A 12,987-nucleotide genomic window follows, 5' to 3' on the forward strand; every position below is an offset into this window, starting at 1 on the left:
GCAGTACAGTACTGTACAGTATACAGGTTTACTTTTACATTCTTTTTTTTTTAAAGGGTAATGTATTAAGCAGAGTTTGAAATAAAATTTAAGTGTTTTCTGGGGGCATATTTAGGGTTTAAACTATAAAAATAGAATTTTTGTTGACCACATTCAAAATTTGCGGTTTGTCACAATTTGCAGGTGCTTTATGAACATAACCCCCGTGAATTTCGGGGGTCGACTGTGCTATTTAAGGCATAACACAATGTATGTGTAACATGACAATAGACACACTGAGGTTCAGAGGATCAGGGCCATCTCATGAATGCTGTGTACTCTCCGCTCTTTAAATGAAGGTTTATCAGTTAAAATCCCCAATACAGGTGTTATTTGTAACCAGATACATTGGCTTTGTGTGTGTCTGACGCTGACTGAATAAAACACTGCAATGTTTTCACAGGTATCAGTGACCGAAAATGGAGATTTTATACAGGATGAAAATACAGTATTGGAAATACCTGCTCCTACTGCCCTTGCTTATGCAGTTGTGGAAGTATTTGTAAAATGTGATGGCCAGTTTGGTGAGTCAGAGACCTCTGCTTATTACACAGCTAATGGTATCAGTAATACAAGGTGATAATAATCCAGATCATAGTGCATTTGTTATAAGAAGTGTTTCTGTTACTATAACGTAATCCTAGCTCATTCACCAACTGTGAAATCTTAAATGTGTGGTTTCTACTGGTGTTAACTTTTCTTGCCTTTTAAAGCCTATTTCTTCTAAGACTGGAAAAGGAGGAAACTGATAGGATTTCTGTCCTGGTGACCCTGTGTTATGGAAAAGTTGATCATAGTTTTAACCTTGCCCCACAACATGATATCAGATAGTTTGACTAAAAGAACTCTGTTTTAAATAGCTGCACAGATTTTGGCTTGTCAGTTCAACTGACTCTATTCTTGAAAGTGTTATTTAAGGTGTAACGTAAAACTGTGCTTTGAGAAATATGGAGGCTTCAATTGTTGACATTCCACAGCCTCTGGCCTTTCTGGTGTCACTAAGGTGAAACAAGTAATGATGAAGAGATGTCACTGGAGGAACTTAGAAGACCTGATTTGTATTCTATTTTGGGTCTGTAACTCTGGAAGTTCTGAAACCACTGGATCAGCATGACTTTCAGCCAACATGCATTTTCAGAAGAGGTCGGGGTTCAAAGCCTAAATACTTTTCTCAGTGTAGGTTTCTTTAAGTAGACCTTATACAGTTGTATCAAACAAAGTAGTGTAGTACGTATACATTTATCTGGATAAGTGGCAATAATTCAGAAGTTAAATGTTAAATATGTTCAAGTACCTTGACTATTAACAAAACTGTATCTTATTTGTGTATCACTCGGCTGTAGATCCTCAAATCATCTCTGAATTGGTGCTGACACTGTCCTTCCTTCTGGAGGGTGACTACTTTTGTTCCCCATGGTCCCTTTGTGTGTTGTAAAGTAGTCACCGCTCCAATATTGCTCTCATGATAGATTATAACTTCAATACAAATGAGTAAACTAAACATGAGTTTGTAGTCCATCATGGGAGCGAGCTTGCGGCGGTGGCTACTTTACAACACACACAGGGACCATGGGGAACAAAAGTAGTCACTCTCCAGAAGTAAGAACAGTGTCGGCACCAATACAGAGATCTACAGCCAAGCGATCCGCAAATAAGATACATTTTTTGTTAATAGTTGACGTCCTTGAATGCATTTTTAAGACTTAAAAGAGAACTATGGTTTAACCTTTTTATCCCATAGTTCTCTTAAGGGTCACAGGAGGACATATACTAACCTCCTCCCGTGACCCAAAGCTCAGTATATAGCGAGCTACAGCTCATTCAGCACTAAAGGATTGGAGAGGGGAGGGGGGAATCCCTGCGGGGAGCAGTGACTGACAATTAACGCTCTCTGCAGGGAGATGATCGGAAAGTGAGCGAGCTACAGTATGCGCTCGCTCACTTTCCCCGATCTATAGAGCTGACCTGTGACAGTTTCATTGCCACAGGTCGGCTCGAACTATGAGGTTGAATGAAAATCACTCACCTTATAGTTCTCCTTTTTAACTCCCACCGTATATACTCGAGTATAAGCCGAGTTTTTCAGCCCATTTTTTTTGCTGAAAAGTGCCCCCCTCGGCTTATACTCGAGTCAATATTTTTTCCCAGTTTTTTGTGGTAAAATTAGGTACCTTGGCTTATATTCGGGACGGCTTATACTCGAGTCAATATTTTTTCCCAGTTTTTTGTGGTAAAATTAGGTACCTTGGCTTATATTCGGGACGGCTTATACTCGAGTCAATATTTTTTCCCAGTTTTTTGTGGTAAAATTAGGTACCTTGGCTTATATTCGGGACGGCTTATACTCGAGTCAATATTTTTTCCCAGTTTTTTGTGGTAAAATTAGGTACCTTGGCTTATATTCGGGACGGCTTATACTCGAGTCAATATTTTTTCCCAGTTTTTTGTGGTAAAATTAGGTACCTTGGCTTATATTCGGGACGGCTTATACTCGAGTCAATATTTTTTCCCAGTTTTTTGTGGTAAAATTAGGTACCTTGGCTTATATTCGGGACGGCTTATACTCGAGTCAATATTTTTTCCCAGTTTTTTGTGGTAAAATTAGGTACCTTGGCTTATATTCGGGACGGCTTATACTCGAGTCAATATTTTTTCCCAGTTTTTTGTGGTAAAATTAGGTACCTTGGCTTATATTCGGGACGGCTTATACTCGAGTCAATATTTTTTCCCAGTTTTTTGTGGTAAAATTAGGTACCTTGGCTTATATTCGGGACGGCTTATACTCGAGTCAATATTTTTTCCCAGTTTTTTGTGGTAAAATTAGGTACCTTGGCTTATATTCGGGACGGCTTATACTCGAGTCAATATTTTTTCCCAGTTTTTTGTGGTAAAATTAGGTACCTTGGCTTATATTCGGGACGGCTTATACTCGAGTCAATATTTTTTCCCAGTTTTTTGTGGTAAAATTAGGTACCTTGGCTTATATTCGGGACGGCTTATACTCGAGTATATACGGTAGTTTAGTGTCAGTTTAAGTAATTGGCAAACTGTGCTGGACCCTTTACATAGCATAAAAATATAATCATGTTACATACAGATGTGTTTTATAAAGGAGCAGTGACATAGCTATACAGGTTTGGGATCCAGTTTAAGCTTGGACCAGGGTCAATCCCCATACTTCATGTTCTGCACTTTAATAGAGAGGTTCTAGAACAGGGGTGGCAAACACAAGGCCCGCGGGCCGAATCCGGCCCGCCGGACCTTGTAATGTGGCCCGCACAGCAGCAGGATTTACTCTCCCTGCCGCCCCAAGGCCAGATTCCACAATAAACCCCCCTCCCCGCCAACTCCCCCCCCATTAATGGAGAATGGCAGGGGCGGCAGGGTTAGTTTTAATTTTTTCATTGTCTGTTTCCCCTTTTATTAGCACTTTTTAAATTTTGTTAACTTTTTTTTATTTATCTTGTCGTTTTACTTTTTTATTTTTTATAATTTTTTATCTTATTATTGTTTCTTTTTTATAATTCTTTTCTCATTTATATCTAGAACAAGTAGCTGGATCACAAGCTGCACTTTAAACAATTAAGCTTATGGTCTTTTGTTCTTTGTCATTAGGTGGCGTCTTCTTTAAATATAAGTAATCGCAGAAGTTCACCGTCACACACAAAAAGAAATTCCAATATCCGAATTTTATTGATGCACTTCTTTATATATAAAGACTTGTTACTATAAATTGTATTTATGTATCAAATAGTGGTATCTTTAAGTACTAGGCTCGGAGCATGCTTCCACAGCAGTTAGTTTTTGTGTTGCTTGAGTCCGTATGCTCCACTTTGACTATGAAATGTTTTATTATAAAGTTATGCCTTTCCCCTGCTTTGCTGCCCTAATTCGGTTTGTTACAGCCTTCAAAGATCACTTGGGGAGGTGAGAAACAGAGTTGTGTGTGGTGTGTGTGTTTTTTGTTTTGTTTTTTATTAACTGTAGGGACCAGAAAAATGTCCTTGTTGTAAGCCTGCATTAAGACCACATGTAATTCCATGTCTGCATCTTGGGTAGTTATTTGTGGATCATGTTAAGTCAGCATGCCACAATATTATCTATGCGGACTTGGTATCTAGGAGTATGTCACTTGCATAGAGTGACGTTTGAAACACCATAACTATAGTAAGGTGAAGAGTAAACTGTCAGCATTGAGTAAGAATAGATGATAAATATGTAGAAAGGTCACCAGGCAAGGTAGCTGGGAGCACAGCCAGAGAATGGGTGTTTAAACACATGCTGGTATTTGACATGCTCCCTGTCATGTCATAAGCAGAGCTGTCATTCAGTGTTATGTGCCTGTGACATAACCACGTAAATGTTTAACATGTGATCAGCTCCTGCTGAATCTGAGGACACTGTGACCGCACTTGGCAGAGACCGTATACAGATTTAGCAATTTACGAACTCGGCAGAGTTGAAGTGACCATTATGACATTAGTGATACAGATCAGAGCCAATGTTGGGCCACTCTGTACACGGAAGGATATTTGTGCATATTATTATGCTGTACACTTTTGTATCAATGGGAGCCGCACTATTGCTTCTCTTCCTGAGGTTATAGTAACTATCCACATACAACTAACCCTATTAGCCCAGTTATACAGGAAAACTACAGATTTGGAAAGCTATAAATTATTTTTAGGGTGTGAAGAATTTCTGTACAGCACTATTTATGGCAAATAGTAGGAAGGAGTACTGACGCATACCAAGCTTCACAGATCAGCCTGACTGCAGGTATTAGGTAATGGTGCTTATTACACATCATACACACCGTACTTGAGGTATGATTTTAAAGGGAACACATCAAGAAGGAAAGGAGAAACAAAGGCTGTCACTGTTAACCTTCTTCCACAAATACTAAACGTCTGGCTGACGCTCTGATTTCAGTGCTTTTCATTCACAAATGTGAAGAAAATTAAGTCTAGAACTCAAAGTGCAACCATACTAAATAAATAATTCATGTAAATTATGAAGTATTTGGGTCAGCACGACAGCCAATAAACTAGCATTTTCAAAAGTAAGTCATCAATGACAGCCTCCATTTTTTTTTCATGTCTGGTTTCCTTTAACCCATTGACTGTAAATAAAGATTTCATAAACATTTGTGCAGATATTAAAATAAATAAATAGGATTAACATACTTTTCTTTTCTAGATCCTCTGATTTAAGTTTATATAAATATAAAAAGAATTACACCTTTGGCTTGATATAGTTTTGGTTTTTAACAAGTTTTTCTGGAACAGCTATAGGACTTATTAGAACTTCTAGAACTACTATTAGAACTACGAGAACTTAATTCTCCATTTTCTTTGGAAGGATGACTGACTAAAACATGTCTTTATTATTGATTTTTATGTTAGTTCAAACAAGGCTATAATTCACTGGATGTGAGACTATTGAGATATATATTCCAATATAGTGAGGAGGTGAAAAACCTTTACCTGAATTATAGTCTTGTTTGTATTTCTTTTTGCTTTTTTTTTTGCTTTCTTTTTCTTAATGAAATCTTGTTTTAAAGAGCATTGGGAGTTTAGGGGAAATCCAGATATCTGTTTACCTATCTTTGACTATCTGCACACTTTTTTAGTACAATTCCTACAAAATGCATGAGGTTCTTTCCCAGTTCAATGAGTTCCACAAACCAACTGAAGTCAGGCTTACTCTGGAGGCCTGTCAGGGTTGGCTTACAGGAGAGAGAGTAGGCATCGCCAGTGTGGTTACATGTACTAACAGTGCGGAGCTGAAGCATCTGAAAAATAGTATAAAGCTTCTTATACTGCACAGCAGCACTGTATGTTTAGCAGTTTGGTGAGTGTTGTCCTTTAAGCAGCAGTAGAAATGGGATGACATTGTGTGCTCACTTGTAACATTGGCACATCCCGGGTTACAGTGGGTGGTAAGTGTAGGTGTTGTGATGGCGTCACAACAGCTTTGGTACAAGAACATTTTATTAGCAACATGTTGTGTGCCAAGCATGTGTTTACACAGTATGTCTAAAGACTTGGGGGTAGGAGGACCTGCTAAGGAAAAAAGAGATTTAAGTACTAAAAATATGTTTTTGTGGTTTAAGGTTTTGATATGCTGTAGAATAAGAGTGAGAGCCAAGGTTGCCTACACCTGTCCTAGTGTGATAGTGCTTACTGCACTGTATCTGTGCAGGAGTAGTGTTATTACTATAGGTTGTTCACTGCTGATTTGGACTACAAAACACCTCCGTATCTCCATAATATGTGTTCTGTAGTCCACCTATGTAATCCAATCTATAAAAAATTATGTTTCCTTGCTTTAAGACCGTATTGCTGTATTGTACTACACAGTCTAGTATGCTAACTGTTTGTAAACATTTTATTATGTATTTGAACCTAATATTGATAATACTGGGTTTTATGTGTACTATGCAGTCTAGTGTGCTGAATAACAGTTTACTTTTTCTTCTGTAAACATTTTATTATGAAGTTAAATCTAAAATAGATATAATGGATTTTATTTTAAAATCTGGAAAGCCCCTTGGACCTGTCTTGACGTTTCCTTTGGAGTAAAGGCAACCTTAGTTTACGTTTCTGCTAAATTGTTTACATGTGGTTTGTATGAATGACTGCACTTTTCATATTGCTCTTTGCTAATATTAAAGTGGAATTCCAGTCAAAATGTTCTCATATGCTTGGATTAAAGATGTCTGATGTTACCATCAGGTAAAAGACAGAATGAAATGATAAATGTGTAGGATCAAAGCCTTCTTGTCAGTGTCTGGCTTGGTCAGGGTTTGGATTATGGCCCATTCACACCACATCCAGATTACCACCAGACCAGGCTGTTTCTGGACCTAAAATGCATCCCAATGTATCCCTATGCTATTTCTGGCCTCTGTTCCCATCAGAGCAGTCCATTCCGGACCAGACCAGAAAAATGCTGCTTGTCCTATTTTGTCTGGTCTGGAATGCATCAAAATGCATGGAACGCACCTGTAAGACCATTTTAAGCTAAAAGAATCACAGCAAAAACGCAATGCACTATGTTCCAGATCTGGTCTGGAAAATGGTATGAACCCAGCCTTAGTCCTGCAGTCAGAAAAAAAAGCCAATTCTCAGATGACTTCCTCTTGATGTGGGTTTTATACAATACAACCAGTAGCAGTGACATTCCACCTCCGGGTCACAACACGCCAAGTGCTCCTTCTAGAAATGTATTCCGTTTTATAATATACTGTCCTATTTTAGTTACGCTGAGCAGCTTTATATTGTACAAGTAAATGAATGGCATAAAAAAGAAACTTTCCCAAATGTTAGTTTTTATTACATAATAAAAATAAATGGTACACAGGACATAATAAACACAAAGTATCTAAAACTCCCCGGCAATTCAAGCTAATAAAAAGTGATTACAAAAAATTGGCAGAACTGTGTTAGTCATTAATAGCTATTATTATTCCAACAGCTCTCATTAACCTGGCAGAGATTAGTGAACCAACTATGGCTACAATATTAGAATATTTAGTGTGGCACCAGTGGACATTTTTACTGTGGCTTTAAATAAAATATTGTATAGTTCTTGTTTAGAATTTATGTGTGCTATAAATTCACTTTGTGGCTGTTTATAGAGAGCCAGCTGAGGCAATAATACAAGTTATTACATAAAAATACCAAATGTGAGTATTCATTTACACCTATGTGTGCGTGAAATAGAACATATATTTAAAGATTCTTAGGAAATGCACAAAGGGATTGTTACAGATCTTCAACTGCATCAAAACTGCTCATCTTTTAACCCCTTCATGACTGAGGCCCTTTTTTCCATTTTTGCACCCATGTTATATTCCACATTTTAGGCCTGAAAATGACGTAAAACCCCCCAACATTATATATTTTCTGAATGATCTCTTGTTCTACCTTGATGTAAAGGAGTCCTGAAGACAATAACTTTATGGACTATGCAGTGTGCCCTTTAACTGTTATCCATGCAGTAGGCTTGGCACCATGGCGTCCACGTTCTCTGGAGTTTTCAGATTTATTAGAGCTGATGGATTGGAAATGTTGTTATACAGTATATGGTCTTCAGGAACGAGTGGTGCTGATCCACCAGAAATCTGTCCTGGTTTTGGGATCTGTTTTTGATGACCGCTCCATTATCTGTCACTTCTTCTATGGGAAGATCTGGGGGTAATAATGCCAATGGAAAGTTTATGACAGTAACTTCAGATTTACTATGGCCCTTGCTTGGATTAGGAAGCACCTTATTTATACAATATGGAACCAATCTTGTTATCACTTGCAATAATATGGAGTGAAAACCGCACATGGTAATAATGGAAATGCTCCCACACAGCCATTTTCCAAATTCTAAAATATTAGCAACCAGTCTAGATGGTTTCCTTTTCATCATAGAGAAGGGAACAGACACTGCATTACATCCATACATTAGTGGAGAAGATTACATTGTGTCCTGGCATTGGGTGATCCATACTGAAATGTAAAGGTTTTCAGAGCTGTACTGTGTCCACTGCAGCCTGTGCTTACCATAGAGGTGACTGTTGGATGGATGGATGTATGACTTGGGGCCTAATTAGCCCATACTGGACAATCCAGTGAAGCTGTAGAGACATATCCAATAGCCTATGTGCAAGGTCTATTAACAATAAAGCCGGGATGAATTGTAGTTTATACACAATCTAATACTAGCATAATAAATTGTGTTCAATAAGAAACTGTCACATCTTACCCAGGACAGGGCAATGCTTATTGCCTGCAACATTTACAGTATGCTGGTTCAATAATGCTGGTTTCACACTATAAGTGTTGGAGCTGTGCTGGCTGTTTTTCCAGCACAGCTCCAACACAAGATAAGGCAATTTGCCTTGGTATGGATAGGCACAGTTAGCTCCATCCCATTGCGGTTGTGCGCTCTGAAAAATATACTGCATGCAGTACTTTATTTTAGCACAGTGGGCCGGGCTGTGGTACAACCGCAACGCACTGCGCTGTGCCAATAGAACCTAATGAAATATCACTTGTGACATTTCAATAAAGTTTTAACAAAAAAAAGGTAACCAGTGCGGCCATGCATTTGTAGAGTGCTCGCTGGTATGAATGCAGCCTAAAAAGTAAGACATGCACCAGGTCCAGTCATAGAGAGTAACAGATTTACACTGTATGGCTGGGCCTGTGACCTTTCAGAGGAGTACCACCGGCTATAAGCCATTTCCAGACCCAAGTAGCCTGTGACCATGCAAAGACTGCTGTCTGCGAGGATGGGATACATGTTTATAACGGTGATTAACAGAATAAAAACTATTTCCAGTGGAGTTCCAAAAGAATAGCATTCAAAGTCTGTAATGTTTTCCACGCCAGGGCCGATGAAGTATTCATTTTGCAGACATAAAGCCGTCTTTCTATGTGAATCGTACATGATTTAACCCTAGGAACCTTGAATTCACCTTCTAGAAGAATGGGAAGGGTCGTCTTGTCATGTGTGAAGTGGCCTGTACACAGGCGTGTGCAGCTGTCACAGTGTGTGATGTCATTTCTACCTCAGCCTGTGGTGAGAACAGCATGATGTCTGGCAGGGTGTGAGGATAATGAACGGGTTTCTTACAGAGTGAATTTATATTACCAGCACAAGAATCATGACAAAAGCGTTCTCATAAGCATCTTCTGAGGGCACACATAACACTTATCCATTATGGGTTTTTGTTAATGTGGCTGTTTTATGCGTCACACAGGAGAGACGGTATTTTTTCAGTAAGATTTAAATTCTTGTGGTAAAAATTTTCTGAAACTATTTCTTGGTTCTGAATTTCTATATCCGTGCTGTACCATATTTGGATTATATATTCCATATAGAGTCATAAATGCTTTTGATGGGGATGAGCTCAGGTTTGGACTCCATTTCCTCCAAACCCAGAAGGAGTTCCTCCAGAACACGGAAGAAAACTGCTTCCATGCCACCCAATCAGCTGTGACCAGGGAATTCCCCACCCGCAGGTTAACGTAAGCAAAGAGGCCGGATGCATTGACCTTATATGGCTACGTGCCTATATTTGGTAATTTATATTTACCTAATATGGAGATGTGACCGTATAAGATAAATGACATCGGCACAAGCATCTCGCCCATTTATTTACATGCATCTGTGGGGTGTGGAATGCCCAGGCCAAAAATGATTGGGTGGAAGTTGCCATGGCACTTTCTTATTTGTAGGAACTCAGGTTTTGGACTGAATTCGGTCAGAACCTGAGTTCATCCCTACTCTTAGTCCTCTATAAATTAGGCAATTGAATTTTAATTTGTGCTTGTAGATTACTTGATATAAGCTGCATTAACCTTAAAGTGTATCTAACACAACAACAAAAAATTTAGTATATTGCATCTTACCAGTCCTTAGATGTGGTGACTGCATTCATTTTTCTTTTTCAGGCTTTTTCCCTTTGTCCTAGTGCAGGGGTAGGCAACCATGGCTTTCCAGCTGTGCTGAAACTACAAATCCCATCATGCTTCTGCCTCTGGGAGTCATGCCTGTGGCTTGCAATGCCCTATGGGATTTGTAGTTTCAGCACAGCTGGAGAGCCAAGGTTTCCTACACCTGTCCTAGTGTGATAGTGCTTACTGCACTGCACTGTATCTGTGCAGGAGTAGTGTTATTACTCTAGGTTGTTCACTGCTGATGTGGACTATAAAACACCTCCGTCTCTCCATAAGATGTGTTCTTTAGTCCACCTATGTAAACTAGGCAGGGCTTAATCCCTGCTTGAAATGCCATTGCAGCGTTTACTGGATTTCCAAGATCAACTGTTTTTGTTTTTTATTTCCTCATTGGATATTAGGCATTGCTCTGAATGGAAGAGAGGCGGTGTCATAATGATGCGTGAATACTAGTCGTCCTTTGAATGGCTGCTATACTCAGCGGGCAACTCTGCACAGCATAGTGGCTGTAGCAGGAACCCAGCAGATGCTGTAATACACTGAGTGTGTGTGTGTGTGGGTGTGCACATACCTTGCAGCGGCGGGGTTCCCATTTGAAATCCCAGTCAGGACACTATCTGCAAGGAGTTTGCATGTTCTCCCTGTGCTTCCGTGGGTTTCCTCCGAGTATTTTGTTTCCTCCCACACTCCAAAGACATGCTGGAAGGTTAATTGGCTCCTCTCTCAATTGTCCCTGTATGTATGGCATGTGGGACGGGGACCTTAGATTGTAAACTGTCAGCGCTATATAAATACCTGAAATATATATTACATAACACACACATATATAAAGCTGGAGTTCTGTTTTAAAGCAGTTATCCAGTTTTCTGGTAAAATCTAGGCATAAAATGTATATCTTGTTCCCCTAGAAGTACTTACAGACTCTAGAAGAATTTATTATGTCTAGTGGGAAATGTTCAAATGCTTTCTTTGCCGAGCAGCATAAGTAACACTGATGTCTAAAATGATTTACAAACAAATGTTTCTCTGCTGTGATTTAATATCCGTCTTGTCAGAAAGGTTAAGTAAAGCTTTAATCCAGCATGGTGTGATGTGAGGTAAGTAATAGCAACCATTCAGTCATTTTCTTTGGTCCGATGTGATTAAACAGCTACAAAACCTGAGTGACTGTTCTTTGCACAGCAATATTCTGAAATTGCCGTTATCACATTTGTTTCCTTTCTCTGACAGAATTCAGTTTGTTGCCTGAAAAACAAGGAGGCTTTGAGAAAGAATGCATTGAAAAGTATCAACACGCAGAGCCACTGTTGCGTAACACTGTGTCACTGTGTGACTGGGACGTGGTGGATGGGAAGACCGTTCCAAGCATTACTTCTCTGGCTGTCATAAAGCAAGGTGAATAAGAGTGAATAGTAGCACCATGTTATGTACCTGTGAAGATCTACCTTCTAACCAGTTCAACCATTTTCCATACTATGCCATTAACACACATCCTTTTACTGCAAAGCGGATTCGCTTTGGGAGAACATGGGATCACATGTAGATGTTCTGAGATGGTGATAAATGACTGTATTTGGCTTTCTCCATACCAGCAGGTTAGGTTGTGGGAGCGTTAGAGGCACAATTCCCTGCCATGGCTACTTAAAAACAGGATGACACCACGAAGGACTAGAGTAGGCCCTAAAGTATATTTTATACCCAGATGGTTATGATTTTTAGTTAGAACCCCTGTAAAGTTTGTTATGTATTTTGTAAGGCTGTCTGTGTCCTATTGAGGCGATCGTCCTTCATTTCCTTTCTCAAGACACAAAAGAAAGTGAGAGGAGTTTCTCCAAAGTAAGTTGAATCTGCTCTTAGGTGTTATAAGAACAAATGCCCCGATTAGAAGATTTCCCATCTTCTGTTCTAGTGTCCTCTCACTCCTGGTGATAGTGGTCACCAGAATAGAGAGGGTGAATCTCCCCACTGGGGACATGCGCAGCAGATAAAACCTGACAGATGTACTAATCCTTTCCTACACTATCCCCCCCAAAAAGTTTGACTTTAGACACGCCCTTTTTGCATCCAGAAAGAACTGGTGTCCATCTGTACAGAAAGCCTTCTGCACTGCCATCTGATCGCTGCTTTTGCGTCCTGAAGGTTTTGACACACATGATACGGGTTTGACACACATGATAAAACTCCCAGTTTAACTCAAAATATACCCCAGTGGTTGACGGAAACCGGGATACAACAAAGACTTAAAATGCTCAATGCAAACAAAGCAGTGGGTCCGGATAACCTGCACCCCAAGGTACTTAAGGAATTAAGCCAGGTTATAACTAGCCCATTAATCCTCATTTTTAAGGACTCCTTAATGACTGGTAGGATCCCCAGTGATTGGCGGAGGGCTACGGTAGTCCCAATATTCAAAAAGGGAGCTAGGTGCCAACCTGGGAACTATAGGCCGGTCAGTCTAACATCGGTAGTTTGTAAAATGCTAGAGGGA

At 39.5% G+C, this 12,987-nt stretch overlaps 1 protein-coding gene across 1 annotated transcript in view; it reads left to right on the forward strand.

The window, feature by feature from the left end:
• The window catches only part of DFNA5 (DFNA5, deafness associated tumor suppressor), a 66,412-nt gene that overhangs the window by 28,801 nt on the left and 24,624 nt on the right, over positions 1-12,987 (forward strand). The window contains exons 4-5 of the mRNA XM_018575595.1: positions 443-563; positions 11,730-11,894. Coding sequence (XP_018431097.1) covers positions 443-563; positions 11,730-11,894 — 286 coding nt within the window. The remainder of the gene's footprint in view (positions 1-442; positions 564-11,729; positions 11,895-12,987) is intronic.

This window comes from Nanorana parkeri, unplaced genomic scaffold (assembly GCF_000935625.1).
Source record: "Nanorana parkeri isolate BGI_ZX_2015 unplaced genomic scaffold, ASM93562v1 scaffold4, whole genome shotgun sequence".
In the NCBI taxonomy this organism is placed as follows: domain Eukaryota; kingdom Metazoa; phylum Chordata; class Amphibia; order Anura; family Dicroglossidae; genus Nanorana; species Nanorana parkeri.